Source organism: Hyposmocoma kahamanoa, unplaced genomic scaffold, assembly GCF_003589595.1.
Source record: "Hyposmocoma kahamanoa isolate Upper Pololo Valley unplaced genomic scaffold, ASM358959v1 63, whole genome shotgun sequence".
Taxonomy (NCBI): Eukaryota; Metazoa; Arthropoda; class Insecta; order Lepidoptera; family Cosmopterigidae; genus Hyposmocoma; species Hyposmocoma kahamanoa.
This window is the reverse complement of record NW_020653851.1, coordinates 11,215,725-11,241,625: the sequence shown is the minus strand read 5'-3', so window position 1 is coordinate 11,241,625 and position 25,901 is coordinate 11,215,725. Positions and strand designations below refer to the sequence as shown.

Here is a 25,901-nt window from a genome sequence, read left to right as displayed (position 1 = left end):
TTATTTAATTATGACCTAGTAATTATAACCATTATAATTATAAACCAGGTAGGACACAATATTACTAAAAGAAATGTAATATCAATAAGGTAAATATAACATTAAGGAAGTAAATTAATCTGGGAGAAACCAGATTGCAACAATCACTGCGCAGCAGTTGAAACTTCGATACTTTCCTCCAACTCTCCTATTGAACAAGTAATATTCACTATAAATTAATAAAACCTGGTTAGAGGTAAGCAAACTAGATATGAAGAATTATCTATTGACTTTTTTCAAAGACAAAACAGAATAAATGATTTTTAACTGACTAATCAAATTCCAAACACCTACTTATTTATGGTCATACTAGAAAAAAGCAGGACAAATATCCAATAATACTTATCTGAGGTATACTTCTTACAAATACGAATAAAGGCAGATGAAAGATCTAGGCTAAATTAGAACTAGTTTTAAATGCAAATTTTATATATTTACAAAATTATTATCCTTACAAACTACTACAACATTCTACAGAATCTATTTCAACAATGGCACTAATTTAAAAACAAATTAAAATTCAGTTTCATTTTAACTCACCGCACTCTGCAATAATAACTTTCTTTGAGGGCTTTCCATTTTTTGAGCCAAAGCTTTCCATTTTCTGTACTACAGCCATACCTTCGACAACAGATCCAAAAACAACATGCTTTCTATCCAACCAGGGTGTAGGAGCAGTAGTGATAAAGAACTGTGATCCATTTGTGTTAGGTCCAGCATTGGCCATTGACAAGATTCCGGCTCCGGTGTGTCTAAGAGTGAAATTCTCGTCGGCGAAGGTCCGGCCGTAAATAGATTTCCCACCAGTACCATTATGATTAGTAAAGTCGCCTCCTTGACACATAAAACCCGGAATAATTCTATGGAAAGACGATCCTTTATACCCAAATCCTTTCTCTCCAGAACACAGAGCCCGAAAATTCTCAGCGGTCTTCGGAACCTCATCGTTGTAAAGTTTCATCACGATGCGACCCAAAGGTTCGTCATCAGCGGTTACATCGAAAAACACCTTTTTCTCTGACTGAGTTGAAGCATAGCGTAAGCCTGCAGCTGAATAAACTGTACCATTTACAAGGGTGCGTCGCAAGATACTAGCAACTGTCATTTTTACCTAAAAAATATTGAAATGAGGTTATAATTTAGTTTATCTAATGCTTCTCAATATACTATAAATTTACGAACATATAAATAATACGGTGTTTTATTATTTACCTTAGCTAACGAATGAAATTAATTAAATGCAAATATCAAATGTCGAAAAATGACTAAATTCATGGATATTTTTGTTTTTCGAATTTGAGGTTATGCAGTGCACGCGAATCGATCGTGTCAATAGTGATCGATCTAATCCTAGAACAGCACCTGTGACCCGATAACCGGTTACTAACTTGTAAATAACCGGATCATTTTAGTTTCATAGGTCATGCGCGCAATATTCGACTTTACGATTATAATTTTAGAGATTATTCAAAAATTCACAATATTATTGTTGTCTCGTTCACTCTCACGTGAAGCCCAACCACGTCACGACACGGTTCGCCTTCTCACTCTTCGTTTGGGTCGAACATTTGTTCGATAGAGCATTTGTTCGTCGAATCAAAAAGTCAAGCAATCGATTAACGAATCAACGGGTTAATGGATCAATAAGTCTATCAATCATTCATCTAATCGCTAATCGGTAATTTTGTACATTTAATCTATTTTTCTCTGACTGCCTCTGTGGCCGAACGGTTACCATGCCGGACTGCCACGCAGAGGTCCCAGACTCGATTCCCGGGCTGGGAGAAATATTTGTATGGTCTACATTTATCTCTTTTGAGTTTGGGTGTAATTTGTGGTTGTCTATGTGTCCACGGCACCCGTGACAGGGTTTCCCTAGTGCGGGGCTATAAAAAAAATATGAATGCACTAGCTAATATAAAAATATTAATGAATAATACATTACTTAGTAATTTTGAATGCTCATAAGTTTTTGTTATGTATTTTTGTTTGTAGGTGTTACTTTTCCTAGAAAGAAATTTTAGTGTTCTAAGGGTCGTATTCCAGAACTCTACTCAATACTCAAGTCAGGACTTGAGTATTGCAGTGAGCACTGAAAATCATACTCAAGTCCTTGCCATTAGGGTCGTATTTCCAGTACATGAAATCGTACTGAAGTCTGCTCAAATCCTGACTTGAGCATTGAGTCGAGTTCTAGAATACGACCCTAACTGTGGTTTATCAATAATACATTTAACTTTATACGCATTACCCTTCAGCAGAAAAGAATAAAAGCTAATTGTGTAATCTGACACTTTTAAACGCCTTAAGGAAGTTTAGTGAGTGACGGAAGACCCGCTAAAAGATCGAACATATGATCGAATCTTTTCAGCGGATCACATTACCCATAGGTCAAGATGTCAAGATCGACCCGGGTCTACAAGCAATGGGCGAGTCGAGCTATTTAACTCGATTAACCCGAGTTCCTTCTACGACGAGTCAACTCGACTTTATTACTTATGGGCTATTTACTTTTTTATGGGCTCGGTACCCACCCCGCCGAGCCGAATACTTCATTTATACAGCGCAATGCGCATTGCGCAGTGGCCACTCGTTCTCACTTGGTCGGTTCGGCGACCTTCGCAGCACGCTCGAGGCGCGGGCGACGATGGGCGAGTCGAGTTATTTAACTCGAGTTAATCCCACGTGTCAACTCGAGCTACTTTTTGTGAACTCGGTTCGGTTCCCACCGAGTCGAAAACTTCATTCATACATATAGCTGTTAAAATAAATGCATAAAGCACGCTTTTCATTTTAAGCGTAAGCTTTGGTCACTGGATAGTATATGATCTATGGTCACTGGTTAGTTCTTTAAGTACCTACTCAACAATTTCATTTTTTACAACCTTTGTGGAAATATCGAAAATCCGATATCGTATATCTTAGAAACTATATATCGATGCTACTCTGCATCGCGTAGCGATGCTGAAGCAAGCCGAGCGATTGCCGAGTGGATACCAATATGAAATCATATATTTTCCAAACTATATACCAATATTGCTTCGTATCAGATTTTCACTATACATGTATTCACTGAGTGGATATCAACGCAAAACCTGTTTTTGTGCATCTTCGAAACTGTATACTAACATTGGCCCGCATTACTCTTGTAGAACTATATCCAATAATATATAGTTTCGAAATCTGATTCCGCATATCAGTAACGGCAATGTATCAATGTACGCAGCGCGCACGCGGGCTCTATCCATGAATATATAGTTTCAGAAAATATATAGATTCGAAATCCGATTTCGAATATTGATATATAGTTTCGACACGATATTCAGAAAAAGCTATATTACCCATTCCTACACCTAACCACACTCCATCACACCTTAGTTTTTCTTTTTGTGACAGAGGCTTTAGTAGATTAGTTAAACAGACATGAAATAGACTATGGAAACCACTTGCATTAGTAGTTTGTGAGGGAAACCCACGGTCTAATCACTAGGAAGATTTTTGCTTTGTATGGCCTATGTATATGGAAGCATAGTTATGTCGTTATTCAATAGATGGCGATAGCATCTCCTTTGATGGGCCATACAATTTTTATAAAATTTTTCAGAACTCAAAACATATTTTCTAAAGGCAGGAATTTACTTGAAACATATATTTTTTAAAACATTGTAAATAATTTGCATTAAAACAAAGACTTAGATTAAATTATTGCAACACAAAATGAAATGGTGGTAATCTAATAAGTTTCACTTGACGCATATACTTTGTTTTTCATTACAATCGTTATCATTTGTATGATGAATATTACCACTATTACAATGGAAAAATCACAATGGATATAATTATTTTGATAACATCGGACCCACTGGAGCTTAGAATATCATAATAATAAAATCATAATAATGTTCAAAATAAAGCTTAAATGAAAGCAAACAATATTTTGCTTGGAACGGAAAGTAATCTTAACTGTCAAACTAACTGTCATGTCATTGACATTTTTTACAAAAATGGCCGGCTTTTGTAGTTCCGGATTTTAATTGCGTGTTATTTTTAAGCTGATTTTTAAACAACAGCGATGGCAATCCATATTTCAATTCGCTTACTCCATCTCCGCGCGTCATCGAGTGTGGTTCGGAATTCTTTACTTTGTGAGCTGTATTTTTAGATTCTTGCGTCTGTGTTTAAAATTGTTGACCTCTGCTTTCTCCTTTTGCACTCCGACTGCTATTTTGTTGACCTCGGCTTATTTTAAATACGGACTACGATTTGCTACAATGACTTCGGAAAAAAAATGCTGTTCCGGACTGTGGTAAGTTTACTCTTTTTCTTTAGTACCTGTAGTCAGTCCACTCTATTGTCATGTCTCTTATTATCATTTTTGTGAACATCTAAGTGTCTTCATCATCATAATGAAAACTAAATAGACAGGCCTTCTCGGGTAATAATAATCTATTTAATTTAAAGAAATCTATGTCCAATTGGCTTCTTCCTATACACCGGCTTATTCATAATTGGTAGAATCCCTTCCTTTTATGCTCTAGTTTTGAATTCCCAGATAGACACTGTTAAGTAAATAGTATGAATGTCTTGTTTCAGGTTTGGAAAAGGAAATTCTTCACAAATTTCCTAACCCTGATAAAGACCCAGAACGTTTTCGGACCTGGCTTTACAATGTTGGCGGTGATGTAATGGCTCTAGAAAATAGTGTTATTTTCAAGCGTCGCCATGTATGTCACTTGCATTTTGAAAGCCGCTACCATACTAGAAGTAAATTCCTGAGTGCCAATGCTATACCTACACTCTGCTTGTCAGGTATGCAAAAATTATGTATTCACTTTAACTTAAAAGGTATGTGTACCATTTGGAAAGCTCACAAATAAAAGGAATGCATCTATGCGTAATCAACGTTTAATGCCAACTGGCGGCCATGACAGGTGTACCAACTAATCATAATTAAACATTTATATTACAGTACGTTACCCTTAGCAAGTTATGCCTGTTGTGGTTGTGGATAGGGTGAGGAAGGCGGCGGCGGAATCAAATATGATATTTTATAATTAACTGTTTAATCAGACACAAGATACTTATACAAAACTGTACTAAACGGACCGGACACAACTTATGTACTTGAGAATGACCACAGACAACTTAGCATAGATAATATAATATAAAGTGTTCGAATACACCACACTCTCCCCTTACAAATTTAATCTATTTGGAGGACGGACTATTCTACTGGACTTCCTAACTGGAACTAGGGTTCTCGGTTGAGGCTCGGTAACAGGAGCGAGTACCTCTGAACTCTGTACAGAGCTTGGTACAGTACTACAACTAGGATTTTCTACATTAGGTTGAGACACATGGAATGGAATTACACTTGGAATAACTGGACAAGGACCATTCTTCTCCTGGGAGAAATATGGTTTACAACTTGGTACAGATTTTTTATCCAAACTACTAAACAAAGGTGCGAAACACAATTGATTTAAATGCGCCTTTTTCAGAACACCGTTTACAGAAATTAAATACATCATGGGACTTAAAATTCTTACAATAGTACCTTTTACTGGTTTATTTTGACCAAAACGAACTAAAATTAAGTCATTTTCACGAAAATGACCTGAATGTAATGACACATTTTTACTGTTATGAATAGGATTTAACATTGTAATTTTTGTTCTAGGTTTAAACATAAATAACATAGCATTAGGTGACTTTACATTTACAGTTGTTTCAGTATTTCTATAAGACATCAGAAAATTATACAGTTTTAACTCCAAATCTGATTTATTATTTTTACTATCTAACATAATTCTCTTAAGACCTTTTTTAACAATCTGTACATTCCTTTCAGCTAACCCATTGCTTTGGGGGTGATACGGTGGTGACTTACAAACTTTGATGTTATACTTTGTGCAAAAATCAATAAACAATGTAGAATCAAATGGTGGACCATTATCAGACACTAATTGACATGGTAACCCTACAAATGAGAAAATTGAAGTTAACTGTTTAATAACTTCTATAGCTGAGCAATTGCTCATCTTCCTTACATCAATCCATTTAGAATAACTATCACAATACATCAAAAGGTGTTCTTTTTCAAACTCAAAAAAATCAATATGAACTCTTTCGAACGGTTTGTTTGTTTGAGGCCATGGAATAGTTGTATTATCCGACTTAAAATTAACAGCTGCACATGACTCGCAGGATTTACATTTATTCTCAATATCAGTAGACATATTAGGCCACCAAAATGAAGATCTGGCCAGTAACTTAGTTCTTACAATTCCAGGATGTCCTTCATGCAATAAGTCTAACACTTTTGCTTGACATTTCGGAGGGACTATCACCCTTGAACCAAACAATAAGCAATCATCAACTACATTTATGTAAAAACGCATTCTAAAATACGGCAAAATTGCTGGATCGTTCATATAATTAGGCCATCCTACCTTAACATAATCTAATACTTTACTCAAAACACAATCTTTTGCAGTTTCACATGCTATATCAACATGAGACATGGGTAATTCTAATAAGACACTTTCATTAATATGACTTGAATTATCTATAACTATTTTATTAATTGGAAGCCTTGACAAGGCATCTGCATGGCATAGTAAGTCACTTTTTCTATGTTGAATATCATAATTATAACTTGACAATATTAATGCCCAATGTTGCAATCTGTGAGTTGCCAACGTTGGTACATTTTTACTAGGATGAAAAATATGACGAATTGGAGCATTATCAGTTATTAAGGTAAACTGTCTACCCCATAAATATTTATGAAACTTAGTCACAGCATAAATAATACCTAAGGCTTCTCTATCTAACTGTGAATAATTCTGTTGAACTTTAGTTAATGAACATGATGCAAATGCAATTGGTTTTTCCATCAATTTATTATTTCCTTTTTTAATGGCATGACATAATACTGCACCTAGACCCACTGGACTGGCATCTGTAAATAGTACTAATGGAAGTGAGGGATCATAATGAACCAATATATCACTATTCAATAATTTTTGTTTAGATAACTCAAATGATTGTTGATGTAAATCAGACCAATTCCACTTAACATTCTTTTCTATGAGTTCTCTCAATGGTTTGGTTAAAGTACTTAAATTTCCAATATAGTTATTATAAAAGTTCAACATTCCTAAGTATGAACGTAACTCTTTGACATTTTCAGGTTTTTTACATTTTACTATAGCCTCGACTAATGATTTACTCGGTTTCCTACCTTCCTTACAAATAACATGACCCAAATATTCGACAGACTCTGAGAACCATGTACATTTTCCCTCTTTCACTTTGACATTATATTTATCTAATCTTTCCAACACTTTTCTAACTGTATCTAAACAATCTTTCATATTGTTTCCTTTTATCAGAATATCATCTATATAACAACATGTATTTGGAATCCCTGACAGTATTTGATCCATAATCTTTTGAAAAATCGCTGGTGCTGATGCAATACCATATATGAGACGAGTAAATCTATATAATCCTTTATGTGTATTAATTGTTAGCAAAGGTTGACTACTTTCACTAACAATAAGTTGTTGGTACGCATCTGTCAAATCCAAAACTACAAAAACTGATCCACCTGACATAGTAGCAAACACATCCTCTGCTTTAGGCAATGGATAGATATCAATATTCAAATTAGGATTGACCGTTTTCTTGAAATCGACACATAACCTGTATGAACCATCATTTTTCTTTACTGGAACGATGGGTGAAGCCCATTCTGAATGATTTACTTTAAATATCTTACCATCTTTTTCCATTTTATCTAAGGACTCTGACACTATGTTGACAATATTATAAGGCAACTGGTACGGTTTCTGAAAAACCGGAGTATAATTATCTTTTAAGTTTAAGGTTGCTTGGAAATGCTTAATACTTGTATCTGACTCTTTATTAAAAACATTACTATATTGACACTTCAGTTGTTTAACTATATTTGACACATTCGACTCTGACACATTGATATTTTTTGACATATTATGCAACTGACTCACTTTTACACTGGACTGATTAATATTTTCTTTACCAAACTGGCTGACATTATTTGACATGACACACTGAGAATCACCAACATTCCCTAATAATTTACTTCTCCAAGCAGGTAACAACTCATCTAACCAATCTCTTCCCAACAATGGAATAAACTCCCTACCCTGAGAACACACAATAACTGTTAGATTTGTACTTTTATTTTGGTAATGCACTTTGACATTTAATAGACCTGCTATTTCTATTTTCCCTGTTATACAATTTAACTTAATGTTTGTAGGTTGTAATTTGTGTTGATTAAAATATTTTAAATACAATGAGTAAGGAAACAAAGACACTGCTGCACCAGTATCTATTTCCATTTGTAACATGACATTTTCTACTTGCATTTTAACAATTTGTGACTCAGACTTTTTACTGTTAAACATTATTTGTGAAATAGTATTCATATTTAATTCCTGCAACATACACTCTACCTCCTCATCATCCACGACACCTTCCTTTACTATACAGTTGTGAATAAATCTATTCTTACACTTATATGATATGTGACCGACCTTTTTGCACTTGTAACACTGCCATTCCCTCGCAGGACACGTATGCGGGTTGTGGTTCCTTCCACACCTGTAACACTCTTCATTTACATAAACACTTGATGACTGACCTCTGTTATGGACATTCTGTCGCTGACTAAATTTACTGGAATATGCTGGACCTCTACTTTGTTGAACTGAGACTGGAACTTGCATTGGACTTCGGCTGATTCCATTTGGAACTCTAGACTTGACTGGAACATGACTTGATTGCACTGGGACTCGACTTGACTGATATTGACTCGACTTATACTGTTTTGACTGATATCCACTTTTACTATTCCTGTAGTTTACTTTGTTTACATTATTATGTCCATTACTTTCTTGTAATGATAACACTTGATTTTGAATTGTTTCTTCTTGTAAGCATATCTCTTTAGCTTTTTCATATGTTAAATTTTGTGTACTCAACAATTTCCTTCTTATGCTCTCCGAGCGTAAACCACATACTAACTGGTCTTTTAAGACATCATAAATTTGGACTTCTGTATATTTACATTTGCTAGCGATTTCTTGCAGGGCTATAATATAATCCGTGACAGACTCATTGTCGTTCTGCATGCGTCGATGAAAAATGTACCTATTTGTAGCTTCTAAACCTGGAGGCTCATGCTTTATTTCCAAAATTTGACACAACTCTTCTATTGACTTTTCTTTGGGCTTTCCTGGCAAGCACGTGCTATGGAGTATGCTATAATTTGCGGCTCCTATGTGGGTCAAGAACAATGACTTTTTTACGGACTCATCTTTTACTTTGTTTAAACTACAATACTCATCAAATAACTCCCTCCAGCAAATCCAACTCATGTTCGTATCGTACGGCGGCAAGACACCTATAAATGCACTGAGTGCCATTTTGTTAATCTTTCACTAACGTGTTAATGCTGGTCTTTACGCTGAGTTTGCTCACCCTCTCGTCGCCAATGTTGTGGTTGTGGATAGGGTGAGGAAGGCGGCGGCGGAATCAAATATGATATTTTATAATTAACTGTTTAATCAGACACAAGATACTTATACAAAACTGTACTAAACGGACCGGACACAACTTATGTACTTGAGAATGACCACAGACAACTTAGCATAGATAATATAATATAAAGTGTTCGAATACACCACAATGCCCTGTAAGCTCAAAATTTACGAGGTACTATTACAATTGGCAAAAAAACGTGATGTTGTTTGTGTAAGGCTTTGTTTTTCATCAGACTTTTTTGTACAATTCTTTTAAGAAGAACTGCTGCTGCTCTGAAGATAGTGCATTTCAATCTCAGTCAATACCTAATTACCCAATTTCCAACCTCTTAACAATGTAATATGGGCACAACAGCGAATTTCTTTATTGCTGTTCAAAAATAGAAGAAGATTTAAAGAATTATATTCATTATTGAAATATGTGTAAACTTACATTTTTTAACCAAAACTAAATATGAGTGCCACTTTAAAGCTTGTTAATTGTAAAAAATGTCAATTTTCATTTACAGGGTCCCAATTAAGAAGACCACTATTGGATGTGACGAATCAACCTGGCCCCAGTAGTGAGAATATTGCAATGCTGCGACCACAGTCAAATGTCCCAAACACATCACAGCTACAGAACAACACTTTGTGTAATCGAAGAAGTAACTACATTGATCCAATGCACTAGAAGGAATAATTCAAAGGAACTACTGTGCAGTCACTTCATACCCACATGTCATAGTCACTTTATACAAGGCTCTATTTTATGTGTAGGGTATTTTTTGTATTTAAAGACATTATTACAAGATTACATAATGTTAAAAATTATGGAGCTTCACTACTGTTACTCATTTTATTTTTTCTTTGTTTTTAGAAGCAGTTAAAAAGACTAACGAACATGAAAAGGATTTGGCCAAAAAAATTGTACAGTTAAAAAAACAAAATGAATCATATTCGAAGAGACTCAAAAAAGCTCAGAAACTTTCCACCAACAGTGCTTTCCAAAATGCATGAAACAATTCAAGACATTGGCTGCTATTTTCACTCTGATGCAGTTTCGACAAATAGGGAAACCAAAGACGGGAAGAAGGTTCACAAAAGAAGAAAAGATAATGGCACTAAGTGTGTACAAGGCGGGACCAAAAGCGTACAGATGGCTTAGCAAAATATTTGTCTTGCCATCACTGGTGACTGTTTCCCATATGATATCACAAGCCAATTTGAAACCAGGTCTAAATGACAATATTTTTGAACAACTCAAAGTGCAAATAAAGAAAATGAAAGAAGATGACAAGTTATGCTCATTAATCTTTTTTATTGTTTTATATTTCATTACATTTGTTTTTGTCATTTGAAAGTTGAAGTTGATTTAGTAAATGTAGGAAAAAACAAATACATGATTTAGATACAAAAATTGTTTCATTTTGAACTATTGATTGCTAAATTTAATATCCATTAAAAAATAAAACCCCTAGGAACCCAGTAGAAAGAATGAAGAATAGTATAGATATGTGTATGTACAAGGACACCATAGTTCCATCTCTAGACACTAGATGGCGTTTAAATACTACATGAGCTGATAACTCTATACCTAGATATACAATGTACTCTTTGGGGAAACCTCTAAGGCAGAGGCAGAACTTATTTACTGTAAATGTGAATAAATTAAGGAATTTATGAAATTAATTTGGTTTATATTGTTTTGTCAAGCTCGCACTCAAGCGGTTTGGTTTGGTTAGGTTAGGTTAGAGTTTCTAAATATAATTTTGGTTTGGTTATGAGCAAAGATATTATGATATGACAGTGAGGTCAGTTAATGGTTTCCATAGTCTAAATTTTCTACTTTAACTTTGTACAGTAGGTGGATCAAGTCCTCAGTCAAGTCAATTTTGAATATTGGTTTTTTGTGCAGAGTTCATTGAATTTCTAATATATTATATAGAATATTGAAAGAAAGAGAATATTGTAGTATTTTTAGATATCTTCAAAATATAATCATTGTACCTACTTGAGAACGTTATTCTTCAAATTTGCCATGTTCTGTGTGAGATCTATTTTTACACACTTGCGATTTCGGCAAATGCAAAATAGAATTGTTGTTCCCCTTCAACGAGTCGTAAATATTAAGCAATTCGATACTCACAGAAATTTTAGTTTAGCAGCAGAAGAAGACGAATCAGGTAATATTACTACTCATTTAACCAGCCTGTAAAGTAATGTAAAGGCCCGTACAAAAGTTTTAAGAACGTGGAAATTGTATATTTAAAGAGTTTTTTATGACATGTTACAGACCGTATCATTAATGAGCTATGTAAAGGGGATCGCGAACGAGAGAAAAAACTTAGAATACTCATGCTAGAAGTAGAAGTAATGCGACAAGACGGGCGATGCGCCCCCGATACGTTACTGAGCAAACATTGGTCGCATTTAATGCAGCTAGAGTCCAGAAACCAACGAAGTAAATACTTACTATACCTTTTTAAAACTGAGAAAGCTAAAGAAAATGATAAAGTAAGTTATTTAAGGAATTATATGTATTATTCATATTTAAATTCTCATATAAATACATAAAAAAAGGAAAAATAAACATGTTAGAAAAATTATTACAAAGGTCATATTAGAGGAAGCACCTGTACCTGTGATAAACAGCACATTATACATTGTTGTTCCTAAACTGTAAAATAGTATGTGAACTTTATTTCCAGGCAAGAAAAGAAGCTAGAAAAAAAGAATTGGAAGAGTTTGATCCAGAACAAAGTAAGGAATTTCCTGATGACATATTATATGGAATACAGAATCAATCATTGTTCTTGCGTATTAGAGATCAGTCTATAAACAACTTTGATAACTACAGGTAATTTTTTATCACAAAATGCTATATGTCCTTTTGTCCCCTTAAGTTTTACTTTGCTTATAGGTATTAAATACAACGATTTTACTTTCAGGGCATTGCAAGCTCTTATGTATAGTCAGCCACTAATTTTAGATTGTTCTTATGAAGAACACATGGTTCACAAGGAAATATTGAATGCTGCAAAACAATTGACTTATGTATTTGGAGATAACAGAATACACAAAGATCCTTTTGGGCTTCATTTGTGCAATGTTAACTTAGAAGGCCCTTTGATGAAGCAATTCAGAATTAATGTGCCATCAGTGGATGAACCATGGTTTCCCATGGAGATTCACTCAAAAAGTTACAATGATATTTTTCCCAAGGATAAATTAGTATATTTGACTCCACACTGTCGTGAGGAGTTGACTACATTTGATGCTGATGCTATTTATATTGTAGGATGTATGGTTGACAAGGTACATATTTTGCTTAATTTTATATTTAGTAAAAAAAACTTTGAGAAAATATGTGTTTCAGATGATTGTCATGATTTTAACAAACAATTTTACCAAGAAAAAGGAATTATAATTTTTATTTGCTGATTGAAACTTGTTACAAGCACAGGGTAACAATTTTCAATCTGTTTCAATTTCAAGTGCGATATGATACATCTCGCACATGTTGCTTGTTTATGTAAAATTACTCGTTATATGTAAATTTCAATTTACAGGTAAACAATGAACCACTTTCCTTAGCTAAAGCAAAAAGAGATGGAATAAAGATGGCAAAGTTACCACTTGACAGGTATTTAGAATGGGCACCTGGTTCTAAAAAGAATTTGAACATAAATCACATGGTACCAATATTACTTGACCTAAAACTTACTAGAGACTGGGAGTTTGCACTAAGGCATATTCCAAGAAGAAAACTTATGGAAACAAAAATAAAGGCTATTCAAAAAAAATTAAAAAATCCCAAGTTAAGAGAAGAGGTTTATAAATCCATTTCAAATATGGGTTTCAAGGACAAAAAAATAAAAGCAAGAAAAACATTGTACTATGATGATGAAAAATTATAAATTTGTAAAGTTAATTGATTATTACACTACCCTATTTCATTATTAACTTATATGTCGACTTTACTACCCAAATTAGGGACTCTAACAAATATTGTAATACTGTTCTCTAACTTCCTAAATATTATTAGCACCTCCCTGAGTGAGAGTTAAGAGTTCCTTTACTCATTTGTCATTCATTATCATTATAGAGAAGGAATGTGATTAAAACACCAACCATATATATTATGCTAATACTAAGCAAATCCTTTAATATTATTTTGTACACAATTATAAGATCTCCAAGAGAATTTATATACAGAATACAATCAACTTTAACATTTAAAATAGAGCCAATTTTGTTCTCTCATACCTATTGCACATAAAATTTTACAATAATACGCTCTGTAAATCTGTATATTTCCAGTTCATCTCAGGAAAAATATATTACTGAATTCATGTCGAGCATGATACATTCATTAAACCTAATATTAAATCTACAAAAGTAGAAATTTACAACAAACATGTCTTGGAAGGCGTCCGCTCACGCAACCCTGTCGTCTAAAAATAGACAGCTTGGCGCGAATATCAACGTAAACTGGTTGTTTCCGTGATTTGCAGTAGCTGTCTATAGTAAGACAAACGCGGGTCCGTGTAGCTGACGCGTAATGAAAGGGCCTTCTGGCATTAAATAACAGCACTGGAAGGCGGAATTAAAATGCTTGAAAATAATTTACAAGGAATACGCATAAATTTATGCACTACATATAAATTAAAACTATACTTGTGCTTATTATTTACGAAGTGATGAAATATTTTTCAAAATCTAAGGCAAGGGTAGATTGCGCATATCCACATCGCCAGTGGTGGGTTCAGAGCGCTGCTTGATTGTAGCCAGGATCTCTTGTAAATTCGAAGGAAGCGCAATGTCCGCTAGAGGAACTACTGATGGTGGCGTCATGGGTCGTGAGGGTGAGTAAGCTTCATCCTAGAAAATAAAAAAACGAGTTTAGACAACTGTCAGACAAAATTGCAAATAAGTTTCATGGAGCTTATTTTTGTGTTTTAAATGTTTTATTAATATGCACCTCTCCCACAGACGAGTCTGCTTGCGCCATTTTAAGGATTTGCTGTTTCTGCTCCTCAATTTGGCGATTAAGTTCATCCATTTTGGAACGGAGCGTAGTTGATGCCGGTGCCGTCGATGGCGGGCCGCTGTTACTACTGCTGGATGATCCTGGACTGTAGGGTTCTTCATCATTTGCGGATGCTATAAAATAACGTAGGTAATTATTGTTTCAGTCGATTAAGCTCTTCAAAAGTCAAACTACAATTTCAATGCAATGTTAAAATTGTCACCATTTTACATTATCGTATTATTTATCCCTTACTAGATGCTTAATAGTATGCCAAAAAGAGAAATACCTAGAGTAGCAGCTATTTTATCCTTGACTGAAGTGGAGAGTGCAGGGGATGTATACGTAGGGAGCGGCAAGTTAGCAACAGGCGTTGCAGCCGTGCGTCGACGTGGTGACGCCGGCGGCGTGTACGTACTCTTGCCCACCACAGGCGGCGTGTAGGACCGCTTTCTAGACTCGCGAGCCACCTGTCGATGAAAAATTTGGCAAAATTTAACATTATACAGACATGTTGAAAAAGTTATGACGCATTAAAGTAATAAGAGGTGCACTATTATCACCCGAATATTTTAAATTCAGTCTACTTTTTACTTGAATTTAGTAGGCTTTTGAGAGGTTAGGGCACTCGCTGTGCTTGAATTTTTAGGCTTTGATAAATTACCTCACCTATGTGTCGTCCATCTTCAGCACTATACATTTTAATGTGGAATTTTTTGTTAATAAATAACCCGAGATAGAGGTAAAGTTTGGTGTTTTTAGTATATATTAATAATAGCCGGTTGAGGATAATTCGTGTGACGCTTCATGGATTCGGACAATAAAGAGTACTCGATCTGAATAGTTTATTTATTTACACAGCCTTTTTTCTTCATTGTTCAACTTCAACTAACTGACCTTTGCCGGTATATGATCTTTAGGAATGTGTGGGGCGTGTCGTTTCTTTCTCTGTCTGATAACAATGGCGAGCAGCAGATGTGTTTTGACCTCTCCGAGGCCGGGCCCGTCAAGCGGCAGCAGAACAGAGGGCAGCGTCGTGTTCGAAGGCAGCGGCACGATGTAAAAATCTTTCACATTCGTGGTATTCGACACCTTTACCACGCCTAACCTAAAATGCCATCAGTATTGACATGTTATTTATTACCAAATGCCAAGGATTATATGTATAAGGAGCACAGGTGGAGAACAAGAACAATTTGTATAAATTTAAAACAATACAGAGGAACAATTTATTAACAATATTGTATAAATAACTACCAAACAAATACAGTACGAACCTATTGCGACTACTAAGATAACTATATAGTGCAATGTATTGCATCTTTTCCTCATCATTAGCAGCTTGCAATCGCAAGATTATGATATCCTTGTTGCTGGCTCTTTTCATTTTGCCAATATAGTCCCACACCGTGTCAGGGTTTATCCTGCCTACAATATCCAATTCAGCAGTAAGATCCTCTTCTAAGTCTGCAGCATTACCAGACACCTGTTGTAAAAAAACAAATGGATATAATAATTGGCAATAAACTTTTGCTTACATTACATTACATTTTCTACTAAAACCAACTCTGTAATATTTACCTCGTGTGCAGCGACGTAAAAGCGAGCTACATCAACCATATTGATGCATCCATTCCAAACTGCAACAGCTGCGTTATCTACTGTACTGCTTGGTTCTTGATCACTCTCAGCTTCTGTGTAAAATCACATCCATAAATATAAATGTATATTTATCATAGGATAAACATCTTATTGATGAATTTGTGGGAAACAATATGAAACATCAGCTACCTGAAACTCTGTCTGCTCTCAACGGGCACTTTTGTGGGGGTAAAATATCATCGGCTTCGATAGAAAACGCTTTCGAATACTCTGTGTCGCCATAATCAGTTATCTCATTTTTGTATGTATCCTCGTAGCTATCACCCCCAGACTTCCGTAAATCTTCTTCAGAGAATGCAGAAGTTATCATCGGTTCATGTGGGTCATATTCAGGATGTACTTCCTTTAACATTGCTGACTTAGGTCTTTCTATAGAATCAGAATCGGTAGAGCTAAAAAAAAAGAAATTGTCAAATGAATTTTTTTTTATAGACAACAAATTTCAACAGTTTATCATTATTTGCGAACTTACTCATTCTTGCTCTTGGTGGAAATATTTTCCTGAGATCTAGAGCGATGTGTAACTTCCTCCGTGCTTGAACTGTGTTTTGTGCGAGTGCTACGCCGCCGCTTCGGATCCTCCCGGGATGGCGAGCGTTTTTTGGAGCGCGCTCGAGAGCGAGATGTGTCTTTTGATCGTGATCTGGAATGTTGAGGTGTCTTTGATCGTTTCTTGGATTTAGCCCGTGATCGCGATCTAGATCTGTGTTTTGATCGTTCTTCCTTGTCTTTCGATTCTATTTTAAATTTATCCCGTGACAACGATCTAGCTCGGCTAGATTTTTTGGCGGATCGACGCGTAGACCTTCCTTCTCTAGTCTCTTTGTCGTCTGACCGCCGTCGAGAGGAGCGTGACTTTCTGATGTCAGAGTCGCGCTTAGAATCTCGCCGACTTTTCTTTGAGTGTATACTATCTTCACGATTCCGTTTTCTACTGTGTTTTTCGCTCTTGTCCTCTTTACTTTTTTCGGTTCTGTAAGCAATCCAAATATTTACAAAGTGGGTTACTTAACAATACTTAACAATACACGTTGCTAATAGTTACTAACGCAGGCTGTAGTATTGCTTCATTCGTAACTTGTTCGCCGACAGTGGAATCGTTCAGTGCAATTACCACATCTTCAACTGGGACATTAGGGTCCAATTCTGTAGACACAGATTCTTTAGTCTCCATTACCTGAAAATGAAATAGGCAACATTGTAATTTTACAATAACGAGATTCTTTTAATAAACACGTTAACAGTGAAGTTTATCTAATATTTACCTCTTCACCCTTATGGGTTTTCAAGACGTAGGTTTTGCTGGCAGCCAAAAGATCCAGTTCTGACTTCTTGATCAACTCTAACTGATGTTTGGCTTCCTGATCTCGCCATTCTGCGAGTTCCTGACTAGCTAGTTCCTCAGGAGATAGCCGCACCTGTAATCGATTAACAATATTTCTATTACAACTTGTAAATTACACATACATTCAAAGTCAAAGTCAAAGATTATTTATTCCATAGGTAAAATAAATTTACACTTGAAAACGTCACATTTAAGCTACATTTAAGCTACTGCTCGTTCACTACGCTGACCTCCCTGAGAAGAACGAGCAAGAAACTCTAGGGATTGCTCTTTTCAATAAACTTAAATGCTATGGAATACACTTTGAATCAAATTTGTGTGGATTCTGGAGCCATGTCGTCTTTCCATACATCTTTATCTAACACGTAGTCTTCAATTTTGTAATATGATTTTTCGATCAAAATATTTTTAATGTAGTTTTTAAACTTAGGAAATGATAAACTTAATATATGCTCCGGAATCTTATTGTAAAAACGTATACAGTTCCCCATAAAAGAGTTGTTTACCTTGGTTAAACGAAATCGTGGTACCATGAGTTTGGACTTAGCTCTAAGGTTAATATTATGGATATCTTCTTTCTTATTGAAATTATGTAAATTTTTACGGGCATATAAAATATTTGAGTAAATGTACTGTGATGCCACAGTCATGATACCAGTCTCCTTAATCTTTTCTCTGAGAGATACCCGAGAGCCTAGACGGTACACAGAACGAATCGCTCGTTTTTGCAATACAAATATGGTTTGAATATCTGCCGCTTTACCCCACATGAGAAATATAAATACTGCTATGTACTACAAAAAATTACTTACGAAACTAAACTTACCAGTTGCTTAGGTGTGATAGTCCCATCACAAATTTTCTGCCACAGTGACAGATTCTTTCGATCCTTGATGTTAAACATTAGAGATCTGTATTTGGCTTTATATTTAACGCCGACATCTCTCGAAAACAGCTCGTATAATTCCGATTCAGTTGCGAACGCGTACTGTTTAATTTGTTCTTCATTAAATTTGGGACCAGTATTTTCTGTCATCCTGATACTCATTTGTTCTTGTAAAGATTTTCGTACGTTGTCCCGTATGGGCTCTGTTGAGTCCATTTTCTTTTTCGCATCAGGTGTTTCCTTCCTACGCGACGTCGTAACCGAAACTGTAGGCGTCTGAAACATTTATAATTAACGTTAGTATGCCAAACCACGCTCATGACGACGACGCCCATAATCAAAATACAAACACTTCAAGGCCAAAATTGGCCAAGTGAGTTTTACTATAAAAAAGTTCCATAATGTTTAATATAGGATGACGATAACGTCATAGGTTACAAAGATAAGCGTGATAAGTGTTATGGCTTATCAATGGCATATTGAATACAAGTAAACCCAATTTTACTTTCACAACATTCTGCATATACCTTCTCATAAGTTGATTGAGACCGGGTTGCAGTTGCACGAAGAGGTTTCTTTGGTTCAGTCAGTTTAGCAGTAGAGGTGCTAGGTCTCGGTGTATCTTGGTAGTCAGGTAGTTGAGATCTTAACATTACAGGAGTTCGAGGTTGAGGTATTGGTCTTATCTCTTCTCTAGGCGATATTACAACTTTAGTAATTTTTTCTTTAGGTTCTTGTTGTGGCGTTTTAGGCGTCATTGGTAGCTCCGCAGACTTCCGTGGTATTCTTTCGAAGTTCAGTGTAGTTTGAATTTTACCCGGCTCATTAGATTTCTTCTTAGCCAGATTAGGCTTTATTGTGTGCAACGTACCAGGACGTACAACTTCAAAAGTGGGGTTCTTTTGGAGCCATGTTTTTAGGTTTTCTGCTGTGGGAGCGTTAGGTCCAGCCAACAGTCTTCCTGTTTTGCGTTCATAAACAATAACCTAAAATTAAATTTTTCTTATTAGTGTTATTTGCTTAATTTGTAGTACCAATTGGAGTTAAAATATTTTTATTGAAAACAAAATAAAAAACGTTAAGAAAACTACTCACTCTTGAATCAGATTTCTGTTTTTCTTGAGACTTCCCAGGGTCCATGTCGGATTTATTGGGAGAAGTTTGATTTCCTAATGAGTCCTGTGCGTGTTTCAATATACACGAGTCACTGCAATAAATACTGCTGGCGCGAGCTGGTCTTTTGCATACTATGCAAACTGTTTTGCTACCAATGTCCCTTGGAAGTGGGGATTGGGTTGCTGTAAGACTGTCATTCAATTCAATCTTCTTTTGCATTGATGTTACCTGATATTGGATGAAAAAAGAGAATAACGAACTTATAGCACATTATTGTTTATTATCGCTTTCAATATAGGCCTAATGTGTACATAATTTGTAGGTATTTGTAGGTAAGTAAGCAAAAATTAGCACATTTTATTCCTATGTTACTCACTTTAGTAGCAGATTTAGGAGTGGGTTTTGCTTTCTTGATGCAGTTAGGACATCGCCATTCGATTCCACGCTCTTCCATCTGCTGCCCCATAGCCTTGGTGATATTGACGCATTTACCGTGAAACCAATCCTCACACCCATCACAACAAATCATAAAACGATTATTGTGTGGCTGCTTGCAAATGCACCACAATCTAAAATAAGATAATTAAATGAAATATTTTCACAATAATCATTCATTGAGTCATACCAATACCTTGTTTTCTATACCAATGAAACAAGTAACAATACCTGTTGGGATCATCTTCTGAATTCCAGCTTTCTTGAGATTCTGCAGATAACTTATCAACAACAGGAGTTTGAGCGACTGGTTCTTGTTTTTTCACTGTCAATTTCCGGTTGATGTACTGTTTGGAAACATGTTGTACTTGAGGTTCAGGTGTAACGGACAGTGGAGCAGGTGGTGGTGGGGTCTCAATTGGAGTCACTAATGTATCTGCAACACTAGAGGTCTCCATCTGACTTTTCCGTTTGGATGATCTTGTAGCTGGAGCTTCTATTGGTGGCAGGGTAATAACGCGACCATCTCGCCTGACTATCTCTATAGGATCTTTTCTTGGCAAAATAGTCTTTGCTGACCTAGTTGGTGTCTGTTGATAGTCATTGGCAGCATGTGCTTGTTGGAATGGAGACTGAACTGCAGATTTAGCAGGCACAGTGTCTACTTTGCCCAGTACTTGCTTATCAATGACCTCTTGCAAATTTTCCGAACTTTCAACCAATTGTGCAACGTGCATTAACAAATCTTCAGTCAACCCTTCCTCTTCGGGTTGTAAACCACCCAACAAATCAAGTGTTGGTGATAATGGGCCAGCTAAACCTGGACTACTCACAGTATTGCTTGTAGTAATGTTTGGTTGTGCTTTTGGTGTTGTTGATATGCCAGTAGTGTCTTGAAGTATCTGTGCCAAACTAACATCATCAAGCTGGGGAATGAGATCGTAGCTTTTTGCTGTTTTGTCTGCTGAAACAGTTCTATCCTTTTGCTTTGTGTATGTTTTAGGTGTTAAATTTTTAGCTTTTTCTATACTGTCCAGAAGTTTAATATTCTCAGCTGTTTTAGCATCACCAGGCTCTTGTAATTTGAGAAGACTGACTCCCTTTTTACTAGGAGGTGCAGGTTCTTTTTCTGGCTTAACATTTTTACCATCAGTTGAGACTCTTCTGATAACATCAGGTGTTGAAAACAAAGACGTCATGTCTGACAAAAGTGCTGTCATGTGTGCAGGAGTTTTCTTTTCTTTTTTTATAGGTTTTGGAATATGTTTAGAAACTACTTTACCAATTTCGGGAACAGGAATATCAGTAGTGCCAAGTATTGTCTCTTTTGGGGTCACGGGTTCTGGTTCTTGTTGTTTCCTTATCAAGATGCTCTTTTGCTGGACTCGTTCTTTGACATCCCTTCTCAAAATATTTTTGCCAGATTTGACTCTAGACATTATCTTTGGATCCAACTTTCCAGGTTTGGTAACTTGTATATTTTTTAGTATCCTTGGTTTAACTTTTGGCTTTCTGACACTTCTCAAAGAAGTTTTGTCCTTAGCATCTTTATAATCTGAGTCAGAATCCCTATCCGGTATGCTATCTTCAGAACTTATTGATGATGACTCTGTAGTCTCTGAGCTCTTTTCCAAATCATTCATATTTTTAGATTTAGGCAAGACTGGTAATGGTTTGGAAAGGACGTCATGACATTTAAGCAGAAGTGATGAATCTGTGGGATTTATAATAATTTTCTTCCCTTTGGGAATAATCTGTTCCTCTAGTATTGTAATCTTTTTAGATTGTGGAACTGGCTTTGGAGGTGGGGTATGTGTGATTTCAAGTACTGGTTCGTCATAACCTGAGTAGCTGTCTGATCGCTGCGGCACTCCTTGACTAGGTGATGTGAGTGGAGTGTAGCAGTGGTCATTCTGGAACCCCACCAAACTGTTCTCTCTTGTCTCTATCCTCAGCGATTGCAACATTTCGGCTCCACTATCTAAAAAAAGTAGCTTGTCATGATTTTAGTTAAGATGTTTATATTACCTACATTGTTAAAAATTAATAAATTCATACTGGTAGCAATAATTAATTTTTAAACCTAAATTAAATATAATTTACCGTATTTTATGATACTGTTTGGCTCTCCATAATAACTATCAACTGAAAGAGTTACATGAGGGACTTTGTCATCGTCATCACTCTCTGAATCAGTAGCATCATCAGGACGGCCTTCATGTCCAACACGAACCACACTTATGCCAGCAGCTTGGGAACCATCACTTCCTAAAATTTATGCAAATATGAGACAATAGTCACACAAATAGTGTCAAAATGGTAAACAAAAATGCACTGCTTAAATATTATGTACAATTTTATTGCAGTGGAACTCTGAATAGAATTCTAAGAAATACACAATAATAAAAAAGAAAATAATAGTCTTATGTTGATAGGTCTCAATCTTCAAATCACCTCAGAGAGACGCCAAAATCGGCGAATTTAGATTTTGGCGCCAAAATTCTGAGACCTTATTATTTAACAATATATTAAGGTTCTAATCATTCCTACATATAGGAAGGTTCGCTATATCCAATATAAAAGACAAATACTTTTCATAAGCTTCATGGTTTTATTGTAATGTATTTATATATGCTTGGTAGTAATTGGCGAGTCCATCGGTAGCAGTTTTCAGCTGCATTTAGCATTTTAGCACTTGTTACGAATAAGGTGCGTGTTCTTAAAACGTAAAGCATTATCTTAGGATATATAATTTTTAAATACTTACCCATTAACGTTCCCAGTAGGTTCTGATCCACAGAAAGTGATCCATCCTTGTTTACAATAACAACAACAGAACTATCGGCTTTTGTTGAAGGTCCATTTAAATCCGTATAGTTAGTAATCACTGTATTTGACATTTTCAGTCGCAAATATGCAACTATAGCAATGCTAGTCCTCTATTTATAGCCATTATAGAACACACTTGCACTGCGTCTATTTATGACGCATTCTAAACCAACGCGCTTGACGCCATTTTGAAATAGGACCACGAACGCGCGGCGAACTCAATTACGACGGTTTTTCACACTGTTATAAAGGCACGACAAATATATTTAATGGACAAAATCACAATACGCACTGAAATTATATTCGTTATCTTATTATGCGGCATAAATTCCAATAATTTTAGAAACAATTAAACGAATATTATCTCTGCTACGAACGATATGAGCCATAAACAATTCTTGTTTTTTTTTTCAGTTTCACATGCATAGACAAAAAAACTCTTTTATGCCCCGTTTTCACATTCGTGCAATAGGCGATGCGATGCACGACACGCATGTGTAAACGGTCACTTCGCTATCGCGAAGTTAGGCACGAGTAGCGTCGCGAAGTATATGCTGCGTTCTCCGACAGGCGACGCGAAGTTTTCTTATTTCCTGGCACTATGGCATCCAGCTTTTGGCCATATGCAATTTCGATTGAGTTGCCAATTTTTGATAATTCTTCCAATACTTTCTTACGACAATGATATCATTGTCGTCGCAGTTGTTGTTGTTGTGGAACTTTGATGTGGGGTTTTCGATATTAATAGGAATTTAAAAACGAGGAAACAAATCACGGAATAAAAATAAAAGCAAACGGAATTTTGGTACGGTGATTAACAACATGGGGTATAATTATAGGTAATCTAAACATTGAAGGATGGAAATTATGAAATGGAAATGAGATGGTAATAGCTGAAAATAATGTTAAGTGGATAAATCATAATCTAAATTTTAATAACATTGTTTTTTATGAACTGAGCCAATGCAATGCATTGTAAACAGTCATTAGCAGTGTTGCCACTGTAGTCAGTTTTTAGCTATATAGATTTATTCAGATTTACGAAATTATTAGGTACAAAACAAAAACAAACAAAATGTATTTGATAGTTAAATCTTTTAGCTCTTTTATTAAGAAAAGTAAAAAATTGGAAAAAAAACGAAAATAAAGCTTAACCTTCAATATCACAAGATGATAATGATTTGATTGATATTGATGATAATTATTTTCTTTATTTATAATTTGTAAAATTAAGAAAAATATGTATTTAAAAACGCAATCCCATAATTATGTTTTCGTTCAGCCACTTTAGGCAATTTTACCCAGAATTAATTTCTTGGAATCTAACAACTTTTTTACTTAAAGTTTAATTACTTACTCCTTGGGCAACGTGGCAACACTGCTTATTTGTCCCTTTTTTTATTAATGGTTTTGACTTAGATACAAGTCCTTTGAGTCATGTCTTCGTTCAATTATCGGATACTCAGTAATATTTTCCATTGTAGTTCTAATAAATTGTTGTATGGTTGTTGTTGTCAACCGTGACCATGGGACCTGTAAAGGGCCCGAAACGTTGGTTTGTTTGAAAAAACAAACATACGCGTTTTAAATTCGGAAAAATAGTTTTAACTTAGTTCACTTATTCGGTTTTTTTACATAGTCTTTTAAGTGGCGGTAGTCAATATTTATATTTTCACTTTCACATAGATCACATTATCTTCTATCACTTTGAACAAATACTTTGAATTCGTAATTAGTGGAATTTTCAGGATAAAGTCTTTTGTAATTTGGTTTCAGTTAAAGAATATAGTTCTAACTTTCTTCATCGCTTCTTTTTGTTTTTGTCTTCATAATATACTCAAAATAAAATTAATAATCTTTGTAAAGACTGTAGTTGTAACTTCAAAAGCCTGCCATTTCCTTATTCGTCCCGCTTCAGATAAACCACAGAGTACTTTATATATAAATAAGCTGCTAGCGTTAATGCGTAGGTACAAAATAGATTGGAGTAATGTGCGGGTCTTGTATTTTCTAGAACCATATGTATGAAACCGAAGAACTCATTTGAAACCCAAAACATCCAAACCACAAAATTAAACACAAAGTTAACGATGCATGGAACCGTATTAATATTATAAAATTACCAGTCAATGAGTTGAAAGCGAAGAAGTTAATGGCAAATTTTGGTGCGTATCTTCGTAAGAAAAAAACAATCTATAATATCGGGTATGGGGGTGGAAGATGTATATGAACGTATATGGTTAGCATATACCGCCATGGAAAATTTCTTGGGGTCAGTGTATGGCTGCGAACGCACAATAGACACTGAAGATAATGTAAGATTTTTATACTATTGTAGGTATCGCGTGCAATGAAATGTAAACGTTTGTTAATTTTCGAATATATGTAATATATATAATAAATAATATATATTATATTACATATTCCAAAAACAAGTACCTACTTTGTGTTATGTTCAATAATATGTAGTAAGTAATCATGTCATGGATTTTTTTTAAGTATACTTTTATTTCAGAGAAAAGTAAACAACCGGTGATAAATATACACTCGGTGTTTTATATATTTATCCCATATTTATCCATATCATTTTCGTAAAAATTATTACAAAGCATTAGCTTTTTTTTATAACGTTAGCGATTTTATCATTATTATGTAACCACTTTTAAAACTACGGAATTTATTAGATTTTAGTCATTAGATTTTACTATTGAAATTGGCAACAAATATAATTACACGGGTTTATATATTTCTTAAAGTGGATCGCACACTTCGATATACCAATATTACAAACTTACACCTTATTGGGTTATGTTAAGGTTTATTTTAAATAAAAGTAAAAACCGAGTTACGTGACATAGCTCGAAGTAGTGGTCTGTCCTTGTCTAACAAGTTGCCAAGGCTAAATAAAATCATCTTAGATTAACTTTTACTAGTATTAACTTTTTTAATTTTGATTAAATAAAATTAGCTTTTACTGTAATAATA

The 25,901-nt window shown here is 35.1% G+C and overlaps 5 protein-coding genes across 10 annotated transcripts; 2 read left to right on the top strand and 3 right to left on the bottom strand.

Annotated features, from left to right (window-relative positions):
- Nucleotides 1–47: 47 nt before the first annotated feature.
- On the bottom strand, nt 48–11,822 carry LOC113230137 (peptidyl-prolyl cis-trans isomerase A-like). 4 transcript variants are annotated; one of them, XM_026463920.1, is made up of 3 exons: nt 11,761–11,822; nt 580–1,150; nt 48–187 (listed from the first exon to the last, which is right to left on the bottom strand). In XM_026463920.1, the coding sequence occupies exons 2-3, from the start codon at nt 1,142–1,144 to the stop codon at nt 144–146; spliced, it is 609 nt and encodes a 202-aa protein (XP_026319705.1). In that variant the 5' UTR covers nt 1,145–1,150; nt 11,761–11,822; the 3' UTR covers nt 48–143. The 4 variants fall into 4 exon arrangements, with proteins under 4 accessions (XP_026319705.1, XP_026319703.1, XP_026319704.1 ...); XM_026463918.1 differs by lacking the exon at nt 11,761–11,822 and adding an exon at nt 2,574–2,692; XM_026463919.1 differs by lacking the exon at nt 11,761–11,822 and adding an exon at nt 1,252–1,407.
- Nucleotides 4,331–10,910, top strand: LOC113230138. The gene is made up of 4 exons (XM_026463922.1): nt 4,331–4,345; nt 4,633–4,848; nt 10,142–10,279; nt 10,492–10,910. The coding sequence occupies exons 2-4, from the start codon at nt 4,725–4,727 to the stop codon at nt 10,629–10,631; spliced, it is 402 nt and encodes a 133-aa protein (XP_026319707.1). The 5' UTR covers nt 4,331–4,345; nt 4,633–4,724; the 3' UTR covers nt 10,632–10,910.
- On the bottom strand, nt 5,040–10,250 carry LOC113230135 (uncharacterized protein K02A2.6-like). The gene is made up of 2 exons (XM_026463916.1): nt 6,201–10,250; nt 5,040–5,403 (listed from the first exon to the last, which is right to left on the bottom strand). The coding sequence occupies exons 1-2, from the start codon at nt 9,513–9,515 to the stop codon at nt 5,383–5,385; spliced, it is 3,336 nt and encodes a 1,111-aa protein (XP_026319701.1). The 5' UTR covers nt 9,516–10,250; the 3' UTR covers nt 5,040–5,382.
- On the top strand, nt 11,623–13,551 carry LOC113230136 (mitochondrial ribonuclease P protein 1 homolog). Its single transcript, XM_026463917.1, has 5 exons — nt 11,623–11,797; nt 11,908–12,128; nt 12,323–12,471; nt 12,563–12,929; nt 13,184–13,551. Exons 1-5 carry the CDS (start codon nt 11,653–11,655, stop codon nt 13,529–13,531), a joined length of 1,230 nt encoding a protein of 409 aa, XP_026319702.1. The 5' UTR covers nt 11,623–11,652; the 3' UTR covers nt 13,532–13,551.
- Nucleotides 13,552–13,580: 29 nt separating this feature from the next.
- LOC113230133 (death-inducer obliterator 1) lies at nt 13,581–23,237 on the bottom strand. Of its 3 annotated transcripts, none has more exons than XM_026463913.1 (17): nt 22,855–23,237; nt 22,191–22,355; nt 20,319–22,068; nt 20,029–20,221; nt 19,632–19,880; nt 19,064–19,522; nt 18,477–18,812; nt 17,571–17,723; nt 17,355–17,482; nt 16,778–17,278; nt 16,435–16,697; nt 16,225–16,337; nt 15,921–16,129; nt 15,541–15,751; nt 14,933–15,113; nt 14,596–14,777; nt 13,581–14,495 (listed from the first exon to the last, which is right to left on the bottom strand). In XM_026463913.1, the coding sequence occupies exons 1-17, from the start codon at nt 22,985–22,987 to the stop codon at nt 14,334–14,336; spliced, it is 5,388 nt and encodes a 1,795-aa protein (XP_026319698.1). In that variant the 5' UTR covers nt 22,988–23,237; the 3' UTR covers nt 13,581–14,333. The 3 variants fall into 3 exon arrangements, with proteins under 3 accessions (XP_026319698.1, XP_026319699.1, XP_026319700.1); XM_026463914.1 differs by having other exon boundaries at nt 16,225–16,334; XM_026463915.1 differs by lacking the exon at nt 22,855–23,237 and having other exon boundaries at nt 13,582–14,495; nt 20,319–22,064; nt 22,191–22,295.
- Between the last annotated feature and the right edge of the window lie 2,664 nt (nt 23,238–25,901).